The 22,109-nt window shown below is 47.8% G+C and overlaps 1 protein-coding gene across 2 annotated transcripts in view; it reads left to right on the plus strand.

Annotated features, from left to right (window-relative positions):
• LOC101583368 (SEC14-like protein 3) overlaps positions 1–22,109 on the plus strand; it is a 70,574-nt gene that overhangs the window by 5,560 nt on the left and 42,905 nt on the right. Inside the window, exons 3-12 of one of the 2 annotated variants that reach the window (XM_004645528.2) lie at positions 3,638–3,681; positions 3,960–4,019; positions 4,154–4,342; positions 6,605–6,700; positions 7,300–7,360; positions 8,463–8,546; positions 8,835–8,941; positions 9,022–9,161; positions 9,252–9,421; positions 11,279–13,731. In XM_004645528.2, coding sequence (XP_004645585.1) covers positions 3,638–3,681; positions 3,960–4,019; positions 4,154–4,342; positions 6,605–6,700; positions 7,300–7,360; positions 8,463–8,546; positions 8,835–8,941; positions 9,022–9,161; positions 9,252–9,421; positions 11,279–11,418 — 1,091 coding nt within the window. In that variant the 3' untranslated portion in view covers positions 11,419–13,731. Of the gene's footprint in view, positions 1–3,637; positions 3,682–3,959; positions 4,020–4,153; positions 4,343–6,604; positions 6,701–7,299; positions 7,361–8,462; positions 8,547–8,834; positions 8,942–9,021; positions 9,162–9,251; positions 9,422–11,278; positions 13,732–22,109 lie in introns of those variants that run through there. The other variant, XM_023705794.1, reaches the window with a different exon arrangement.

Raw genomic sequence — 22,109 nt, forward strand, 5'->3', positions numbered from 1 at the left:
ATAGTCCAGAAAGTTCTCTACCCAGATGTCCCCTATTAAACTCTTACATCTGTATGGTACATTTGTCACATTTAATAAGCCAAAAAAGATTTTGATGTAGTAGTCGTAGTAGCGTTTGAAGCTTATACATTATGTAGATTTCAAAGTTTTTTTGTACCTAGGTCCCATTCAGGGGCAGTACATTGAGTTATCTTGTCTCATTGGGAGTCTCTTGGCAGTGGCAGTTTCTATTTGTTTCATTTTGTTTTGTTTTAAATAAGGGAACATATTATCCCCTGCCCCGGCTATGAAGCCCCTTAACACGGTGTGTCCTAGTTCACCTTTTATCACCATAACAAAACACCTGAAGTTAGCCAGGTATGGTGAAGCATCCTGTGACCCCAGCACTCAGGACGCTGAGGCAGGGAGACTGCTGTGAGTTTCAGACCAGGCTGGACTATACGGGGAGTTCAAGGCCAGCCTGGACTATACAGTAAGACTTCATCATAAACAACAACAGCAAAAACAAAACATAATGAGCAAAGAGACAAAACAAATTGAGCGTAGATAACTTTATAGAGAAAAGAGTTTTATTTAGTTCACAGTTCTGGACGTCAAGGACCCTCGTCTGATGATGGTCTTCGTCAGGTGGCACAGGGCATCCCATAGCAAGGAGCAGGGAGCATGTGTGTGTCTCTCTGGCCGCTCTCTTGGTCATGGGGCTCCTCTTTTGTGACCTCATCTAGTCACCTCCCAAAGGCCCCACCTCTGCATACCATAATCAGATCTAGTTTCTGCCCTCTCAGTATTCAGATTGTGTAGTGTTAGTTATTTATTTATTTATTTATTTATTTATTTATTTATTTATTTATTTTTGCAGAACTGGGGATTGAACTTAGGCCCTTGCGCTTGCCAGGGAAGTGCTTATTCCACTGAGCCATCTTCCCGGCCCCTGTGTAGTGTTATTGAAGACAGTTTATCTTGGGAGTGCAAGTAGCTCTTGGAGAGATAGCTCAGCGACTTAAGTACCTGCCTGGCAAGTACAAGGTCCTGAGTTCGATTCCCCATGTCAAAAAAAAAAAAAAAAGGAAAGAAAGAAAAAGAAACTCTGTCACAAAGGAAAAAATAAAAATCTGTTAGTACTATTTAAATCATTAACAGACTTAATTAAAACTTATGTGTCTATCTCAGTTAATGCAGAAAAAGCATTTATAAAGAAAGGTTCAGGTCCTGTTTGCAGGATAAAACAAATATCTTAGCAAAGTACAAATAGAAAGAAATTTCCTTAGTTTGGTAGTGCCTATGTAGCAAAAATCTAACAAATGTTACAGCTAAAAAGAAATTTTTGATGCATAATTGTTAAGATCAGGAACAGGGAAGAGATGACATCAATCTACACTACAATTTAAACATAGAACTCAAGCCCTTTGCCAGTGCCATAAGAAAAGAAAACAGCAGTGAAAGACAAGAAAGGAAATCTTTCCTCAAAAAACAAAATCGATAAGAAAACTAAAGAGAAAGCTCACTGATCATGCCAGATACAAAATCTCTATGATTTTTCTTCATAGCAGAATCTAACTGTAAAACACATTGAAAAAAAAAATGGATATTGTTCAAAGGAGCAACAGAGCATATCAATTCCCAAAAACTTAACATAAAATGCAGAAAAAAGTCTTAAAATCACTGTTCAGTTTGGCAGCCTCTAGTCACATGTAGCTATTTATTTTTAAATATATTTGGTACACTGTCTCACTACACAGCTCAGACTGGTAGTGATCCTCCTGTTTTCAGCCTCCCCAGCACTGGGATTACAGGCATGCACCACCATGCCCGGTGTTGGTGGCCTGCTCAGCACATTCGGGGACGGGACAGTGTGGCATGCGGTACCAGGGATTGAACCCCTGTCCCTACGCTTGCTGAAGCAGTTGCTTAGTTCACTGAGCTATCTCACCAGATCTTGTAGCTATTTAAGTTAAATTAAATCTTCAGGCCCTAGTCACATGAGCCATCTTTCAATTGCTCACAGCCATAGATAACTAAGGACCACCACAACTAAGCAGCTCAGAGACAGAACATTCCTTTCGGACACACTGCCATACAAAGTGAAAGATAAGCCACTAAACTTGAAGGCTTATCCTCAAACATTTGCAGAGGGGACCCATAGACAAGCAGGGACTGGAGTCTTTGTGAGGCAGATTTGGCTCAAACTGCTGAAGAATGGAATGGGCTACCTGCTTAGATAGCGAACTCCCAGATGCAGGAGGTAATCAAGGCTGAATGGTGGCTTCAGCAGTTGTTTCAGGAGTGGCTTCTGATCAGGGCAGATGGAGGCTCGCTAAGCATCGCAGGTCCTTTCCACTTGAAAATCTCTGCCTTGCATCTCACTGTAGGCCCATCAATGAACCAAGTTGACAGTGAGCCAGTAATATCAGGAACAGTCACAGCATTTCTAAAATCCAGTAGAAGGGCCGGCTAAATAGCTCACAGGATTAAAGCGCCTGCAAGCCGGCACAGGTGCCAGGGGTTCAATCCCCAGGCCTGCCATGCTGGCCCTGCCCCCCAGGGCATGCTGAGACAGTGATTGAGATTGGGCATGATGGCGTGCACCTGTAATCCCAGCACTTGGGAGGTTGTAAACAGAAGGATCACCATGAGTCCAATCTACTAGTGAGACCCTGAACACCCTGTAGGCCCTTCCCTAAAAATACAAAAAATAAAATAAAACCCAGTAGAGCCAGATGTAGTGGTATATACCTGCAGTCCCAGCTACTCAGGAGGCTGAGGCAGGAAAATCACTTGAAGTTTGAGCCCTAGCTGGGAAGCATAGCAAGACCGCATCTCCCAAAATAAATAAAATAAAGCATAGCATGTTCAATGAAAGTAGATCTATGTCTTTAAACAAGTGATCACAATAGCTACCATTTATTAAGAACTTGCTGTGACCATGAACTATCCCAAATATTTTATATATTTCATGTTGTCCTTTGAACGCTGATAAAGATATAATTTGAATTTAACATATTTTTAAAACTAAGGCTCAGAGAAGGTGAGTGAGTTATGTAAGGATGCACAGGAAATAAAAAAGCAAAGCTAGAATTCAAGCCCAAGTCCATCTGATTCCTAGTCCCACACTCTCAGGGCCCCAACACTGAGGGAGTCTTTGCTCTCAAATACTACAGGTTGGATCAGCCTCTAGAATGAACAGTCTTAGCATCTGGGAACAGAAACCCAGGGCATGCCAAGTCTTCTAGAGGGGTGAAGATCTTGGCTTTAAAAAAAAGTCCAAGGCCAGCCAGATAGCTCAGCAGACTAAAGCGCCTGCTTGGGCAGAGCACAGTGGCCAGGGTTCGATTTCCGGCATTCTGTGCCAGCTCCGACCCGAGGACACACTGAGACAGCGATTGAGACTCCGCGTGGTGGCACGCACCTGTAATCCCAGCACTTAGGAGGCTGAAAACAGGAGAATCACTATGAGTCTGACCTACATAGTGAGACCCTGTAGATCTTATACTAAATACATAACATTAAAAAAAAATTCCAGACCACCCCCAGGATCAGAAAAAGACTGGAGGCCAACATTATGTTCTCCCAAGGTTTCAGGGAATGGTTCACCCCACCTTTGGCCTCAGGCCCCCTCTTCATCCTCTCCTCCTTGCAGCTCGGAACTTTGATGTGCAGAAATCTGAGGACATGCTCCGCAAGGTGAGGCCCCACAATGGCCAGGTCCTGCTTCTCGCACGCTGTGCCTGGATCACAAAAGGCCTCGTTCTCTGTTTCTTCTTCTTCTTTCCCTGGGGCCCCTTCCTGCATCAGACCCAGGGTCTTCCTTGAGCCTTCTCCTGTCTCCAGTCTCAGCTTTCTGTGGGCGTGGGGGTGCGCTGGCAGCATCTTGGTGGCTGTGGGCACCGGGACCCAGCCTGTATTCTTGGATGCCTATAGAGGCCTTTGGGGAGGAAAGTGTTCAGGCTGTGTCTCTATAGCATGTGGAGTTCCGGAAGCAAATGGATCTGGACAACATTCTTGCCTGGCAGCCCTCAGAGGTGAGTCCATGGAGCACCCCGACTATCTGGTGTACCCTCTTTTACTCCTCTCCACCCTCTGCCCCCAGCCACTTGATGAAACAGGGACCCTGCCTGGTGGGCTGGTCTGATTCAGAACTGACCCATGTGCCCAGGTGATCCAGCTTTATGACTCGGGCGGCCTGTGTGGCTATGACTATGAAGGCTGCCCCACCTGGTTCGACATCATTGGGACCATGGACCCCAAGGGCCTCCTCCTGTCGGCCTCCAAGCAGGATCTCATCCGGAAGCGAGTCAAGGTCTGTGAGCTGCTTATGCACCAGTGTGAGCTGCAGACTCAGAAGGTGAGTGATGGACCAGCAGGGGTGAGGTGCACAGCAGACCTGGTCCAGCCACCCTGCCCCTGCCCTTTTCCACAGCACGCAGCACTCAGGGCTCTGGTGGAAAGTGGCCTTCTCCTGCCATCACTTCTCCCTGCACATCTTAATGTACTCAAGGTGGTCTCTGTTGCCATTGAATTCAGGGTGACCAGAGCCCTTTTCCATCTCTGTGAATCACTGACCTGGGAGCAGGAAAAGCTCTGGGTCCTGGGGAGGCTGGGAATGGCAGGCACTCAGCTTTGGTATGGAAAAGACAACCTACCTTTGTAAATGGTGAAGAAACAGTGACCCTGGAATTAGGTGCACATGGTAACAATGAACATTTTAGAGCTTTCCATGCTAACAAATGGCTTGCTGAGGTACACATGACACAGGTTCACCACCACTGCCCTAGAAGCTTCTAGGGAGTTCCATAAGAAATCATGAATTGGTGTGGTTTAGGGGTAGTGTATTTCCCAGCCTGTGTAAGACCCCGAGTTCCATTCCCAGTACCACAAGAAAATAATCCTAAGGGGCTCAAGATTTCTGAGACAAGAAGGCTCCCTTTGTAGATTTCCACCCCTTGCCTTTGAGCTGCACTCTGACCCTCAAATCCTTCATATTGAATCTGATGTCAAGTCTGATCTTGTTGGTTTTATGAGTCTACAAAGACGATCTTCTTAATGGAGTTGATATGTCACTGTGGCATGATTTGTTTTTGTTTTATTTTGTTGAGGTAGGGTCTCACTATGTAGTGTAGGCTGGCCTTTGAACTCAGCTATATAGTCCAGGCTGGCCTCGAACTCATGGTAATCTTTCTGCCTCAGCCGCCCAAGTGCTGGGATTATAAGCACGTACCATCATGCCGGCTGTGGCATGATTTAGCTGGACACAAAATCAGCTCTTAGCGGAGTCCTGTAACAGGTGAGTGAGGTGCAAAGAGCTGGATTTAGTACCTGCTTTGGATAGGTGTATGTCTCTCCAATAGGATAGCTGATTTGTTGTTGCTGTCTTTTGAAGACAGGGTTTCTCTATGCAGTTCAGTTCAGACTGGCCTTGAACTCACTTAGATAGCCCAGGCTGATCTCAAATTCTCAGTGATCCTCCTGCCTCAGCTTCCAGAGTGCTGGGGTTATAGGCATGCACCACCATGCCCAGCAGGATGACTGTCATTACAGGGTTGATACAATGTCTTTTATCTCATGGATGAGCCTACTAGGAGCTGATAATTATGGAGATTAAGATACTAACATAATCTACTTGTAGTTTTCAGGGGTCAGCTATGTCCCCAGCACTAGGCTCTTTGTGTATCATTTTATTGAGTTATCATAGTAATTCTATCAGAATGTAGAGTTATTCCCATTTTACAAAGAAAGAAAGTAAGGCTCAAAAAGGTTAAAATCTCACTCATTGCCAAACAACCTGCCAAAACTATGACTCTGGCTTGGACACAGTTATGGCACCATAGAACAGTAGCCAATATAGTGCCATCACCCCTTCATATCTTGGGGAAAAAATGGATCTGTACTGAACATACAGATATTTTTCTTGTCATTGATCCCTAACCAATACAATATAACAACTATTTATATAGCATTGCATTGTATTGCTATTATAAGTAATCTAGAGATGATTAGGTGTGTGGAAGGTTGTTTATAGGTTATATGCAAATGTTCTGCCCTTGTATTTAAGGGATTCAGACATCTGTAGATGTTGCTATCTGTGAGGAGTCTTGGAACCAGTCTTCCATGGATACCAAGGGACAACTATATCCTGTTATACATAGACATCCGATGCTCTGGGCACAGTGACACCTCCCTATGATGCCAGCACTCTGGGAGGTGGAGGCAGGGGGACTGTGAGTCCAAGTCCAGCCTGGAAAATTTAGTGAGATTCTGTTTTCAAAATTTTTAAAAAGGCTGTATATGTAGCACAGTGAGTGTGAAGACCCTGGGTTCAATCTCTAGTACTACCACAAGAAAGAAAGAAAAAAAAGCCCAGTGAATAATGTCTTCAATTATATAGTTAACTTCTCCCAGGAAATAGTGTTGGACAAGCTATGATAACCCACCAGGGATCTACAGATTGTTCTGGGCTCCGAGGCAGTATCCCCTAAGACCCTAGGAGGGCTGTCTGTGTTGGGGAAATGACATGAGCTCCTACAGCATTGACCAGCAGGGGATGCAGAGAGACGCCTGATCTCCAAGAACCTTGGTTTGAGCAGTCCCCCTGCTGTATTCTACACAGCTGGGCAGAAAGATCGAGAGGATGCTGATGGTGTTTGACATGGAGGGGTTGAGCCTCAGACACCTGTGGAAGCCAGCCGTGGAGGTTTATCAGCAGGTAGGTAGGCACCTGCTCAGGGCTGGAACAGGAACCTCCCCCCCCCAACCTCCATGGAAAAGAGAGGGAACTGCAGACCAATCAGTGATGCCAGCCTGAAGTGCACTCATCCTCCAAAGAGAGTGAGAGGGACCAGAGACACTCAGAGGAGAGTGTATGCTCTGCTGTTGGGAAGGTGGGGTGGGCTGGGGCTGGGACTCTTGTCTCAACAGCATCCGAAGGTACAGAAGCTGGGCAGAGTGGCACCTGCCTGTACTCCTGGCATTCTGGGATGTTGAAACAGAAAGACCACAGTTGACCAGTCTGGGCAACTGAGTAACTTAGAGAGACACTGTCTCAAATTTTTATTTTATTTTACTTTTTAGTACCAGGGATCAAACTCAGGACCTTGCACTTGCCAGCCAGGCATTTAAGCCACTGAGCTATTATATCCCTGGCCCCTCAAAATTTTAAAAAATAACATTTAAAGGTCTGGAGATGGAGCTCAGTGCAAAGACTCTGGCTCAGTCCCTAGTAACCCTCTCCCCAAAAGCCTGAGAAATCCAGGAGTCTGTGAGTTCTGGAGATTGACCACACTCAGTCTCCTCTCGACTTCACAGTATTTTGCCATCCTGGAAGCAAATTATCCTGAGACAGTGAAGAACTTAATTGTCATCCGAGGTAAGCCCATGGCCTGCATGACCTCCTGGGGGAGGCTGGGGGTTGGGGACAGTAGATGAGCCCTTGAGCCCAGGGCTTCCCCCAAAGTCCTTGTGAAGAACTTGGGTTTTGTGTGGATTCAGTTTGTGCTTTTCATTTCCATCCTTGGCAGACTGATACTTTGCAATATATTGTGCGCAGAACCCTGCACTGGCATGTTGCAGCAATGTACAATAATTCCTAAATTTCTAAGTGTATGCTTATTTCAGCATGGATGGCTGACAGGCAGTCCATGACTGCAGGGCTGATGAGCATCCCCTGAGCAGGGGTGGCCTCCATCTTGGATGGCCATGTGGTGAGGGGCTGCCCGTGTGCCACGGTGCTACATCATCTGGCTTCCAACCTAGCTAACTCTGTGGCTTTCAGTGAGTCCATTTTATCTTGCTGAGCCCCAGTTTTCCCATTCTGTGAGGTGGAGACACTCAGAGGAGAGATGAGGTTAAATGAGATGGTCTCTGAAGGGGTGGTACAGAGTGGGACCCACAGAAAATGCCCAGCGAAGAGACTGCTTCACGGGTCTAAAACAGAACTCCTTCTGCTTGCATCCAAGGAGATCCCAGAGATACCTGGGAAGATCTTGAATGTGAAAAGGAAGAAGTCCCAGGGGGAATCAACATTGCCGACACTATACCCAGCTTGTGGCGGGCGCCTTAGCATGGAAAGGGATACAGCCATTCATTGAGAGCCAGATATTCGTTGATCCAATAGTTATACATACATTGTTCCTTCTCCATTTTATTTTATTTATTTATTTTGAGAGAGGGTCTCACTACATAGTTAAGGCTGCACTTGAACTCACTGCATAGCCCAGGCTGGCCTCGATCTCATAGCAACCCTCCAGCCTCAACCTCCTGAATGCTGGGATTATAGGCATGCACCACCGCGCCTGTCTACCATTTTATATTTTCATATTACTAGCACTAAGAGTCAGAGACGATGAGTCACTCGCTGAAGGTCACACAGCAGGGAGTGGCAGAAGACAGATCTGACGCCTATCCAGCCATAGCTTTATATACCCAAGTTTTCCTCGTCCTCCTGTCTGAGGGAATTTCATGTGTTTCAGCCCCTAAGCTTTTTCCGGTAGCCTTCAACTTGGTCAAGTCATTCATGGGTGAGGAGACACGCAAGAAGATAGTGATTCTGGGAGGTGAGTATCCTGGTCTCCCAGTAAAGCCTTGTCCACCTAACAGGCAGAGGTCAAGGCTAACGGCCCCACTTCTGCCTGGCTCATACTCTTAACCAAGTCACTAACCCTGGCCTAGCCCTGGCACCTTCAAAGTCATGGGCTGGATAGGTGTTAGCCACATAAAGTTCTTGGATACTCTTAGGAGTAGGTACCCAGGGTAGCAAGCCAGAGACCTAGCACTCACATCACCTCCAAGGCCCCCTGTGGATCTCCCTGAGCTCCCTGGGGGCCCCTTTGCCCTCCACATAGACAACTGGAAGCAGGAGCTGACAAAGTTCATCAGCCCTGACCAGCTGCCTGTGGAGTTTGGGGGCACTATGACTGATCCGGATGGTAACCCCAAGTGCCTGACCAAGGTACAGGAGCCCAGAGGATGGAGAGGGAGGGAACCCCTCCATGGCCCGGTGCCTGATCGCTCACCCAGCATCACCCACAGATCAACTACGGAGGTGAGGTGCCCCGGAGCTACTACCTGCGAGAGCAGCTGAGGATACAGTATGAGCACAGGGTGACCGTGGGCCGAGGCTCCTCCCAGCAGGTGGAGAATGAGATCCTGTTCCCAGGCTGTGTGCTCAGGTAGGGGAGGTGGCTGCCCACACCTGGCACAGCTGGAAGACGGCACTCAGGAGCCTGAGTGGAAGGTCGCTGGAGCTCTGTCTGCTGCAGGTGGCAGTTTGCATCAGATGGCGGGGACATCGGCTTTGGGGTTTTCCTGAAGACCAAGATAGGGGAGCGGCAGAGTGCTGGGGAGATGACAGAAGTTCTGGCCAGCCAGCGCTACAATGCCCACATGGTGCCGGAGGACGGGAGCCTCAACTGCCTCAAGGCTGGCGTCTGTAAGAGCTACGTGGTTTGCTGGAGGTGTTTCCCTCTAAGGGCAGAGGAGAGCTGGCTGTCTCTTGCCTGTCCAGCTACTCCTTGTGCCTTCTCTTTCTAACTCTCAGGGATTGCATAGGGGATGATATATGCTTTCAATACCATGGGCTCCAGTGGCACTGACCTCAGGGTCTTGGATCTGAAGAGTGGTCCCTATGGGTGGGCACAAGGGCAGAGACACATTGCTAGGGATTCAGAGCCCAGGGCTCAGCTCTGGGAACTCCTCACACCAAACTCATCAGGATTAAAACAAGGAAATAAACAGCAGCAGGCTTAGAATCAGAGTTTCCAGTTGCATGGCCCACCCCATGGAAGGAATCCTAAGGAGATGCCACTCCTAACTGTTTACCATTTGTCCCCAGGCCTCTCAGGCCACATGCAGTTTGGTCAGTTTTACTAGAAGCAGCATTGCTCAGCATCTGTCAGTTTCCACTGTTACAAGAAAATGTCAGAGATATTCCACTTATAAAGAGAAGAGCTTCATTTTGACCCAATATTAGAGGTTCCAGTCCAGGAGCAAACGGCCTCCATTGTTCTGAGGCCTGTGGTGAGGCTGTACATTGTGGCTGTTGTGATGACAGAGCAAAGCATTTGCATTATAAGCCAGGGAACAAAAGGGAGGAGGAAGGAGCCAAGGTCCCACAATCCCCCTCCAGGCACACCTGGAGCTGAGAACATCCCACACAGCCCACTTCTTCAAGACTGTACCATCTCCCAACAGCACTGACTTGGGTCCCAAACCTCTAACATACAGGCCTTTCAGGGACATTCAGAATCCAGACTCTAGCACCCAGGAACACTGCTGACCTTCCACCTATATAGGGTGCAGAGTGAGGGGATGAGGAACCCAAGGTCAATTTCCTGTGCCAAAGGAAGGTACAGTGCTAAAGCTGACACTACTAGCCCAGCTCGTGGAAGGGGAAAATAGGACAGTGGAGACAGAGATATCCAGGCAACTCACTGTGCCCCAGAGCTCCCAATAGACCTTGCCACGGTAGGAAACACCTTCCACCTAGGAGCTGGGAAGCTGGCTTATGTAGCTCAGTGCTTTCCTCTGGAGGAAGTGGGGCTGCCCTCTGGATTGGAACAGTGTAATAAGGGAGGTGTAGCCCTTCTCTGCCCTTGCTGTGTGGTTACTGGAAAGTCATCATGTGTATAACCTCAGCTTTCTTATCTATACAGTGGAAGTATTAGTCAACTTTCTGTCACTATAACAAAATACTTGAGGAAATTAACTTATAACAAAAATGGTTTATGTTGGCTCATGGGTCTACAGGCTCCAGTCTAAGACCTAATGGCCCCATTACATTGTGCCTTTGGCGAGAGCAGCACGTCATGGTGGGAGAACATGATGGAGCAAAACTCACATCCCAGGCCAGGAAGTAAAGAGCAAAAGGAAGGAAAAGATTGGGGTCCCCAAGTCCCCAGCAAGGGCACATCTCCAATGACCAAAGGGCCTCCCAAGAGAGCACCTCCTAAAGATTCTGCCTCCTCCAGTAGTGCCATTCTTGGACACCATGCATTTACCTCAAGGGCCTTTGGAGCATGCCTATGTAAACTAGCAGTGGGGATGCTGCCTTCTGCCTGGGAGTCACGACAGGCTGAGGTAAAGCCCACTACTCAGAAGGGGCTACCCAGCATGCGGCTGGGTCTCATGGTCCTGGATCAGCACAGGCATCATTCAGGAAGTGGGAGCGAGCAGTGGACTCAGATTGGGCTGCACTAACCCTCAGACCCACCCGTAGCTCTATTAGTCACTCCCAAGGGCTGACTGGCTTGGTTCTGGGCTTGGCCTATTGACCCCTCTGTCTTCACAGATGTCCTGCGTTTTGACAACACCTACAGCCTGATACACACCAAGAAAGTCAGCTACACCGTGGAGGTGCTGCTCCCTGACAAGGCCTCTGAGGAGAAGCTGCAGGGTCTGAGATCAACGAGACCCTCCCCAATGCAGTGAAGACCCTGGCCACCTCTGCACCTGTTCCCTCCGACCCCTTTGCAGCCCCCTGTCTGCCCCTGCCCTCCAGGTGGTGCTAACAGTGGCCACAAAGAGCCACTTACCCTGCATCACCATCTCAGCCACTGTGTGCCCCCTTGGCACAGGGGCCACGCAGGAACGGGGACAACTAGTGCTTAGGTCACCCTAAGATTCAAAGGAGCATTTTGTCCCCTTGTCTTAGAGAATGGAAATGACAACAATACCGAGGAGAAACCTGGGTTTACAGCTTCTGCCTGCAGAAGCTGCCTTTCAGTCTTTCTGATGAGGCTTACTTATCCCAGGATTGACCTGTGCCGGGTTTCCCAGTTAGGGGTGCATGAGTGCCAGCAAGGCCCCCAGCTTTGGGCCTGAGGAGCAGAAAAGCCCCATTCTCTGCACACTGAAGGTCAGAAAGGATGGGCAGAATCATCAGGAGGCATCGGGGGGGGGGGACCTAAGGCAAGTGAGGGTCCAACTTTCAGCTGAGCATCGAGGCCTCACCAAGCTTGTTCTGCTACCTTGGGAGGGAAACATCAGAAATGGGGTGGCAGGACCAAGTAGCAATGACATCACAGCATGGTCAGCCCTGCAAAGCTCCAGTGGCCCCCTCCCTCCATGCTGCTGGTGCTCAGCTGGGCTTTCCAGCCTGAGTGAGGCCCAGACCAACCCAGAGTTAGAGGGAAGGTTCCAGAGATGAGATGCAGCCTGTGAGCTGCCACTTGTGATGCCCATCCTAGACTCTGACCCGATTCTTGAAGAACTGTTGAGTTTTTTTCTCTATCTTGGTCTCCCCAGGAAAGTCTGGGCCATGTAATCCAGTAGCCAGCCAATATTGGCTTCTCTACATGGTTGGTCAAAGGCTGGCCCTCCTGGTGTCCACAGCCTACATGCAGGATGACCATATCTTGTGCTTTTGGGTGGACTCTACCCAACAGGGCAGAGCTTGCCTAGGAGTGAGCCGAGGAAGTCGCCCAGTCCGGATTGGTGGGTTGATTCCAGAAGGCAATGAAGCCAGTGCCTAGGCCTGAGGCACTGGCGGTACTGCCCTGAGCCTCCCCACTGCCCTCTGGCTGGACCAGGACAGTGGCCACCAGTATCTCAAAAGACTTGTGTTCTGCCCATGTGGCTCAGCTCCCAGCTCGAGTTCATTAATCCTGCCCTCCTTGTTTGTCCTGCCCTATTGTGCCAAAGGGCAAGAGTCCTGTCCTCCACTCTGGGAGGAGTCAGATGTCCCTGTAAAATGGGTCCCTGCCTCAAAGTATCAACACTCTCTCTGCCAAAGACCCCTCCCAGAGGCCAGGAGCCTCAGTACACACTGCCTGTCCAAGGACCTCACAAGTAAGAAACCAAGCTGCAGCCCTTTCTGCTCCTAGATTCTGGGATTTCATCCCCCTCTTCCAGTTAATAGGTGATTTCTTCATTGTCCAGGATGCATTTTAAAAGAGAAATAATGATGCTTGGAAAGATGGGGCGTCTTCAAGGCAGTTACACAGCCCTAGGGGCCAACTGCAGCATTCACAGTTTAGCAGCAGAGCAGCAGATCCGCTGCCAGAGAAAACACTCAACACCTAAAGTCATCCATGAAGCATGCGAGTCCACAGGGATTTAAGGAGACTGGCAAGAGAACAAACAGTGGTGACTCTGGCTCCACAGAGACTGCTGGGGGCTGTCAGGCAGGCCTTACAAGATGTTCTCAAGTTAAAGGGCTGCCCCATATCCAAGATGTGACACATTTCCATGACCCCTTTGCACCTTGTGTCCACTTTCCCTGCTGCCTCTCCAATGGCACTTGGGCTTCCAAAACTCTATGCCAGAGAGGGTGGTCATCCCGCTTTGGGAGGAGCCTCTCGTTGCTTTCCCTTAGCCCGCCTGTGGCCATGACAGAGACTTGAAACAACTGAGTTCAGCCTTCCCTTCACCCCTGGCCTAAAACCAGGTGTCTGGACTTGAACCCTGATCTTTGCCCTTCTAACCACACACAGCCAATTTTAGGTCAACACAACCCCCACCAGTTTCCTGGCAGATCCCAAAGATTGTTCCGTCCCCTGCACACGATCACCTGAGGCTCTAAGCACAGACAATAGACACAGATGGTTGATCTGGGTACTGGGCAGTGAGCACTTGGCCACCTTCACAGGTGACAGTAGTACCTCCTACCTGGCCCAGGAGGCAGGGACACAGTAAGAGCTCAACAGGAACACGTTCTCAGCATATCCCATTCTAATATTTTTTTCTCTTTTGGAGACTAAACCCAGGACCTTTGCACTGAGCTGCAACCCCAGCCCCTTTTCAATTTCCAATTTTGAGACAAGGTCTCACTACATCAGTTTTCCAGGCTAGGTTTGAACATGTAATTTTCTTGCCTCAGCCTCCCGAAGTACTGGGATTACAAGCACGAGCCATAAGGTCCATCCAATCTTAATTTTTAATGCTTTTTGCTTTACAATTGACAAAGAAAAAGAGGAGAAAATTTTGATCAGAGGATGGCACTGTCCTGCCCAAAGTACACTTCTTCATTTACCCATTCATTCTTCAACATTTACTAAGTATCTGCCCAGCATCAGGCACTGCAGACCCCAGGGACACCAAGGACACTGGGATGATTTTTGTTAATGGGAAGCTGGCCCACAATGAGGAAGGCAGAACTGACTGCAGCAACCAAATGCACCAACCTAGCCGGGTGCAACAAGCAGTACAACAATCAGCAGGCTGAGGCAGCAGCATTGCTACAAGTTCAAGGCCAGCCTTGACTACATAGTAAGTTCAAGGTCAGCTTGGACTGCATAGTGAGACCCTGTTTCAAAAACATCTATAAATGTGTACCTTCTGTCATCATGTCTATTTGGGGGCCAGTAGCTGAATTCTGTGGGAGTATCCAACAAGCAAGATACCAAATGAGCTTTGCCTCAGAAGGTGACCACCGAAGGGAGAGAGGAAGGATGCGTGGAGGTGACCAGGTGCTGGGGTGAGCCTTGCCGTCTGAAGAATGGGGTGTGGGTGGCCAGGGAGTGTCTGGGGCTATAAGGCTGCAATGCAAAAGGGCTCTCCTGGTGCTGGCTGGCAGTGGTAACAACTCCTTGGCATTTGCTAATCTTCATAAACAACTGTGCACACATTAGATGATTCTTAATAAAACCACGTTATAATCCAGGTTATGAAACAGCCTTCTTGTTTGTCAGGAAAAAAGAAATGACAACATTTTGGCAGGAGGCCACAGATCTAAATTCTTGTTTAAGGTGAGGTGCTGGAAATATCAAGGCCTCACCTATCCACAAAACAGAAAGGGCCTGCCCTTTCTAGCTGTTCCCTCTCAGAACTACTCTCAGTCTTTGAGGGGAAGCAGGTGGGGGACATATGAGGGTATTTTATGGCACCTGGAAAGGCTCCTCTGTCCTCCAAGTCTCTGGCCTAGCCCAGTTCACCTTCCAAGGAATCCAACCCAGGACACCACTGTGGAAGTCACTGGCGTTCAGAGCAGGCCTTCCAGAGAGCTCCGTGACATAGCACTCTACAATTTGCACATCATCTTTCTCTAACTTTTTGTGATAGACATGGACAGGGATTGTAGCCTCAACTTATAGACCAGGAAGCTGAGCCTCAGCTAGGGAGAAGGTTGAGGTGGGCATATGGGTCCCTGACAGGAAAGGGGCACACAGTAGGACAGAGGGATGTGTGAGGTTCCTGGGGTGGAGGGAAGGCAGAGTCTGGAGAAGTTTTGTGCTTCTTTATGGCAAGTAGCAGTGGTGATTCACTGCTCATCATCTGCTGTGTACCAGGCCCAAGCAAGAAGCATCATCCCATCTTACAAATGAGGCTCAGGACAGGAAGTGTCCTTGCTTGTCACTCAGCAGAAAAAGGAGGAAGTAAGGTGTGAATTTTAGTCCATCTGTCCAGTGAGAGTAGAGAGGGGTTAGGCTTGCTAGATGCAGAGGAAGTTCCTTGGCCGCTTGGAGCCTTACAACTACCCCAGGTGGCAAGGTGACCTCTCCCTTCAGCCAGCAGGGGGCAGTGTTGGGTCAGCCACCCCTCAGCCTGCTAGGAAGGTAAATAGGGCCCCTTTGAAAGCACCCTACTTAGGGAAAGGCCTCCTGACAAGTATGGTGGAGTGGAGAGGAAAAGTTTACCAGGCTCAGGCTTTTTGAAGTGACATGAAGTGCATACTCTGGTTTCTCTTCAGATCGTATAAATCTTTCGTCTGAAGTGACATGAAGTGGCAGGGAGGCGTGTTCTCCCTCAGTTCCAGACCTAGCTCTGCTGCTTGCCGACTGGACTCCAGCTTCTGCCCCCTCATCACTGTCCTATCACGGCCTTCACTATCACCGGCTTGGGTTGCTAGGAGTCCATGAGTCTCCTTGTGCCTGGTCCTACCCTCTCCCCACCAGACTCCACGGGGAAGCCATATAATTCTAAAATGAAAAATCAGATCACATCTCCCCTGTGTAAGGTCTTCATCAGTTCCCCATTTCCTCCTGGGTGAAATTGGTCTCTTCGGTGTCTTGCAAGGCCCTCTGTGACCTTGACCAGTGTACCCCTGTTCCAGCTTCACCTGATGACCTGAATTTACTAATTCAGGAAGCTCCTTTCTGCCTCCCATGTGGGCCTACCAGAATCCAGGTTCTTTCTCCATACTGTGGAGCAACTGGGCCAGCACTTATCGCAGGATGGAGCATCAACTGCCTCATGTCTGTCTCCTGTTCACTTGAGCAGCTATCCCAGGCTGCACTTTGCAGGTGCTCCATAAATCCTAGGAAAAATCATAGATCCTATTTACTGAATGTCTACACAGATCTGCTGCCCTAGCCAGCTACTCGTGGTCTCCCATTTTACATGGGAGGAAAGTGAGTCTCAGAAACAGTCACTGGCTCACTGAAGCTCAGAATCTCTGACTCTACAGCCATGTGTCAGCTTTCTCTCACTATAACTAAATACCTGAATCAATTTATAAACAGAAAAGGTTTACTTGGGCTCAAAGTCCTAGAGGTTCCAGTTCAGAATCCATTGTTTTGGGCCACTGCTGAGGCCAGCGCATTGTGACAGGGTAAGAAATGTGTCACAAGGTAAGAAACAGAAGAGGAGATTGGGACCCCATAAACCCCTTCAACTCCCAGTGACCTAAATATTTTCTCTGCTCCTAACGGTTTCATTATTTCCCTACAGTTCTGAAACAGGCAAGAAAACCCTGACTCTTCCTTTTTTCCTGTGTGGCTCGAAAGGGGCATGTCTTGGCCAACAGCTGTCACATCCTTACCCTCTTCTGTCAGCCAAGACACCCCTGTCCCACTCGAAGTCACTCTAGAAGTTGCCGCCTTTTTGAACAAGTGGCAGGGAAACCACTGCTAGTGTGGAGGGATCTGGGCACATTTTAACTATCCTCAACCCAATTTGGCTAAGCAGAACTGAATTTAAACTCATCAGTAGGTTTGGATTGGAAGGTCTGGGCTTGCTTAGAACAATCTGGTACAATCAGCAGGCTCAAATTTGGACCAATAAACAGGTGTAAATATGGAGCACTCACAGGTCTGCTGCCATTATGTAAGCAGCACTCCCTTCACACTTATTGCGTTGGTCTAGGCCTTTGGGGGGAGGGAGGGAATTGCCATGTAGTTCAGCCTGGCCTTGTGCTCACTGCAGTCCTGTTGGCTTGGCCTTCCACATGCTGGGATTACAGTCATGCAGTAGCAGGTCTAGGGAAGAGCTCCTTCTTTTTAATTCACTGACCCAGCAAAGTTCCCATTCAAATACGCTTCACTCTGATGCTCCTGTAAACTTCTCTAATTTATTTCTTAGGTGATGTAGGCTCAGAAAGTCCTTTAAGTCTTCTTGGGATTCTTGTCCTGAGTAGAGTGGACAGAGCAGAGCAATTGCTTCTGAAAAGAGCTATAAACAACTTGGTTCCTGAAGAGCTCCAGAGACCAGCAGCTGCCAGAGGCAGGATCAACCAGTGACATATAGAATAAGCTAGTGGCAGCTGGAGGTAGCAGAAATCAGCCACTGGAGGTGTTGACTGATGATGACTGTCACTAACTCTGTCAATTGGTGGCACCAATGCTCAGAGCTGTAACACCAAGGGCTGAAAGTCATGGGCACTCAACCCACAGAACCAGTAGCAGAGCTGATTCTGATCATGAATCAAGCAAGAGAGCCCTCAGTCAATGGGCAATAGCCCTACTCTGCTGATCAAGTCTTTAACACAGGCCTTTGGGGGGACAGTCATCAAACCCACAATACCTTTCTTGGCTTATTCACCCCCAGAAATCAGGTTATTCCAGGAGGTAAGATTGTGTTACAGGGCAGAGTCTGATGCCATGAATCAGCACCCCAGAAAGACCTAAGGAGTAGGTTAAGCAGGGCAGCCACAGAGCATGGAAGAAGAACCAGAAAAAACAAACTTGCGTACCTGTATCCTCATGCTGGAGTTGATGAGAGACTGGGTGGCTGGCCCAATTATAACAGCAAGAGCCAACATAAATTGATGCCTTGCCACATGCCAGGGGTGAGGAAGGCACCTTACTGGCTTCTCTATGGGCCAGTTCAGTAATCCTATAAGAAGTCCCAATTTATAGAACAGCAAAGTGAAACTCAAGGTCAGCTAACACATAGGAGATATATTTAAGATTCAAACTCAGGCCTCTACATTTCAGGTGTGGTTTCATATGGTGTTTCAGCACCACACATTTCTAAACTCTGGGTATTATTTGCTTAGGATTGAGATCAGTACTACGTATTGGGTGTTATTTCCTAAATATTTGTGGTGGATAGTTAATTGGTGGTCAACTTGCTACACCCAGCTGAATTAAACTAGCATGGCACTGGGTGTGGGAGGCCCACCTGAGGGTTTGCCAGCAGCATAAAGGCAGAACAGGAGAAGAAGCTGCTGAAACACTGTTAGGGATGCTGTTCTGAGAAGCTGTTGGAAGCCGCTAGTTCTCTTGGGCTGTTCTGCTGGAGGACTTTGTCATGCTGGCTTTCGTGATGAACTTTGGAGAAGCTTGGTTCCTCATCTTGAGTATTCTTGGCTCTGGAGGGGAAGATGGTGCACTGCTCAGCCTCATGAAGCTTGTCACACTGGCTTTCCTGATGGGAACTCAGCTTTCCTCATTGCTAGAGGAGCTGGGGCCTTCACTGTCGCTGAGGATGGCTGTGGTACTTTTGGGGGAGCTCTGGTGCTTACCTAGAGTGTTGCTTCCTGGCTCTAGTTCAGATCCCTTAGCTGCTAGCACAGATCCTTCATCCCGCTGGCATAGACCTCCTAGCTTCCACCACCCTAGAGACCTTTGGGCCTTTCCAGCAAATATCTGTGAAGTGGGCCTGCATGAGACTTTGTTGTGGGCTCTAGGCCTCCAGTTGGACTGGTTGGAATCATTGTTATGAACTCTAGCACCTCAGCTGGATTTTTTAGTATTTAATGTGTGGATAGATTTCCTGCACTTGTAGTATGTGATTCTTGGGTGATTCATTATAAAATGTGTCCTGCACTGTATTGTTCATCTTATGAAAACCCCAAACCATAACAGTATTACAACTACTTGAGCTGTTTTCTTGTGGTCAGCCTCCAGACCCAGCCTCTTTCCCCTGCAGTCTTGGGTACTCCAGGTTCCTCAAGCAGGACAATGAAAGTAGATACCAGTTTGATGTGAAGAACTTGTGACACTCTATGGCCTTAGGGTGCCTTCAGGCATGGTGGGAAGGGTACAAGCTACAGCTCTAAACAGAAAATATAAGTTAGAATCTCTTCTGCTTTGTAGCAACCTTTGCTATCCCCCCTAATATCTATCCTCATAGCAATCCATTCCTATGATAAGCAGCCAAAACCTCACAAGAGAAAGGGAAGGCAAGAGACTAGGAGTTTAATCAACATCTGTGTTCACAAGTCGGAGGTCTCTAGAGGTTTCCTCCAGTAGTTTTTACTTCTTGGGGGCCATTCATACTTCTTAACATAGATATCGATAGCATCATCATTGTCATCATTGCCATACTTAATTTTATTTTCCAATTACAAGTGGAGAAGAAAACTAAATAATAAAGAATCAAAAACAGGGACTGGGGAGATAGCTCAGCAGTCTAAGTGCCTCTCTGGAAAGTGCAAAGACTCAGGTTTGATCCCTGCGTATTGCATGCCATGCCAACCCTGGAACCCTCAGCACAGCCGTGCCAGCCCTGAAACTGGGTGTGGTGGAGCAAGCCTGTAATACCAGTGCTGGGGAGGCTGAGACAGAAGGATCACTATGAGTCATAACTGAGTAGCAAGAACCTATACTAAATAAATAAAAGATTTTTTTATTTTTTAAAAAATCAAAATAAGAACAGGGTTAGCAAGGTTGAAGGGATACAAGATAAAAAACTCAATTACATTGGTACGCACTAACATGAGCCATGTGAAAATTAAATTAAGAAAACAATTTCATTTACAATAGCATCAAAAAGAATTAAGCACTCAGGAGTAACTTCAACCATGTAGGTGCAGGGCTTGTATATTTAAACTATAAAGTATTATTTTAAAAATGAAGACTCAGGGCCAGCCAAATACCTCAGTGGATTTCCAGGGGTTTGATCCGCCAGCCTGCCAAATGGCTCCACCTCCAGGGTGCACTGAGACTACAGTTGAGACTGGGCATGGTGGTGCATGCCTGTAATCCCAACACTTGGGAAGCTGTAAACAGGCAGATCACTATGAGGCCGATCTAGTAGTAAGATGCTGAACACCCTGTAGACCCTTCCTTAAAATACAAAAAAAAAAAAAAAGGCTCAAATAAATGGAAAGACAACCCATGTTTGTGAACTGGAAAGCTTCATGTCATTAGGATGTCTGTCCACCATACTACCCAAAACAACTGATAAATTTAATGCAATCCCTATCAAAACTCCAGCGAGGTTTTTGAGAATAAAAATGTTGTTTTTCAGATTTTGGAAGAGCCGCACACCTGTAATCCCAGAACTCAGAAGATTGAGGAATAGGGGGTCACCATGAGTTTAAGGCCTGCCTGGGCTGCATACTCAGTTCAAGACCAGCCCAAAATATGTGATTAGACCCTATCTCAAAAAAACAAAACCAGAGTTCTTAAAAAGATTTCAAGATCATCCATTAAGGTGCTAGTAATGACAAATGTTGTGAAGAAAACTGGATAACCATGTGTCAAACAATGATATTGGGCCTTTACCTTATACTGTATACAAAAATTAACTCAGGAAAGATGACAGGCCTAAATGTAAGAGCTACAACTATAGCATTTGTCTCTTTTTAAAACTATAACATTCTTAAAACACAGTGGAAAGGCTTTGTGGCACTGGATTTGGCAATAATTTCTTAGATATGACATCAAAAACACAGACAATAGGGCTGGGGAGATGGCTCAGTGGAATAAGTGCTTCCCTAGCAAGTGCAAGGGCCTGAGTTCAATACCTGGTTCCACAAAAAAAAAAAAAAAAAAAAAAAAACCACAGACAATAAAAGAAAAACTTAGACTTAAGGAAATGAATTTTGATAGGTTTTTCAGCAGCACAGTAAAGAGATAGGAAAGATTTAAAAGCCTTCATTAACTCTAAAGACAAGGCGAGGATCCAGAGCTAATGGGAAAATCCTCTGGTCTGAGACAAAGCCAAGGCTTCAGTGGACCTTTTTTTTTCCTCCTGGGCGCTGGAGGTTTTATTTCACAACTGAACCACTGGTAACCCGGCCTGGGGCATACACCCAGCTCCAGACGCCGTGGGACACAAGGTGACAAGCGCGACGATCACAGCTGGGGTCACGGGCTCTGGGTGGCCCAGATCGCATCTACAGAAGTGGTGGAAGGAGTCCTAACTACCTGGGCCCAAGGCCTGGGCTCTGGCCGGCCGCAGCTTGTTTACTCAGGGGGTTTCTGAAGTTCCTGCCGGTGAACTCGGACTTGCTACCCACTCGTCCTCGATTCTGAGGGTCTGGTTGTACTTGGCCAGGCGCTCGGATCGGCAGGGCGCACCAGTCTTGATCCGCCCAGTGCTGAGTCCCACTACCAGGTCGGTGATGAAGGTGTCTTCTGTCTCCCCAGACTGGTGGGACTCCTATGACGCCCCAGCCGTTGCTAGGGGTGGAGTCAGAAAGTCAGATTCAATTACATGTAAGGAGCTGATTGGGGTCTCTCCTCTTGTGTTGGGAAAGGTGACAGGAAATCGTATCCAGGGCTGGAGTGGGGAAGGAGTAGGGAGTGGTCCCTGGAAAGATAAGGTGTTGTTTTAAGGGCTTCAGCCATGTTGGGTGACCACCATAATAATACAGCAATTTGATAGGGCCAGAACCTATCAAATTTGACTTTAGGAAGATTTAACACTTTAAGACATTAGAAGACATTATCAATTTAGTGAAAGGGCAGACTATAGAATAGGAAAAACTATTTGAAAATTATGAATTTCACAATAGGTTAATATCCAAAGATTACTAAAAAAAAAGGGGAGCGGCCAGATAGCTCAGCAGATTAAATTGCCTGCAAGCAGGTGCAGGGGCTGGGGGTTCAATCCCCAGGCCTGCCTTGCCTGCCCCACCCAAGGGGCATGCTAAGACAGTAACTGAGACTAGGTATGATGGTGCCTTCCTGTAATCCTAGCAATTGGGAGGCTGTAAATAGGCAGATCACTATGAGTCTGTTCTAATAGTGAGACCCTGAACACCCTGTAGGCCCTTCCCTAAAAAAAAAAAA

The sequence above is a fragment of the Octodon degus genome, unplaced genomic scaffold, assembly GCF_000260255.1.
Source record: "Octodon degus isolate 3935 unplaced genomic scaffold, OctDeg1.0 scaffold00230, whole genome shotgun sequence".
Taxonomy (NCBI): domain Eukaryota; kingdom Metazoa; phylum Chordata; class Mammalia; order Rodentia; family Octodontidae; genus Octodon; species Octodon degus.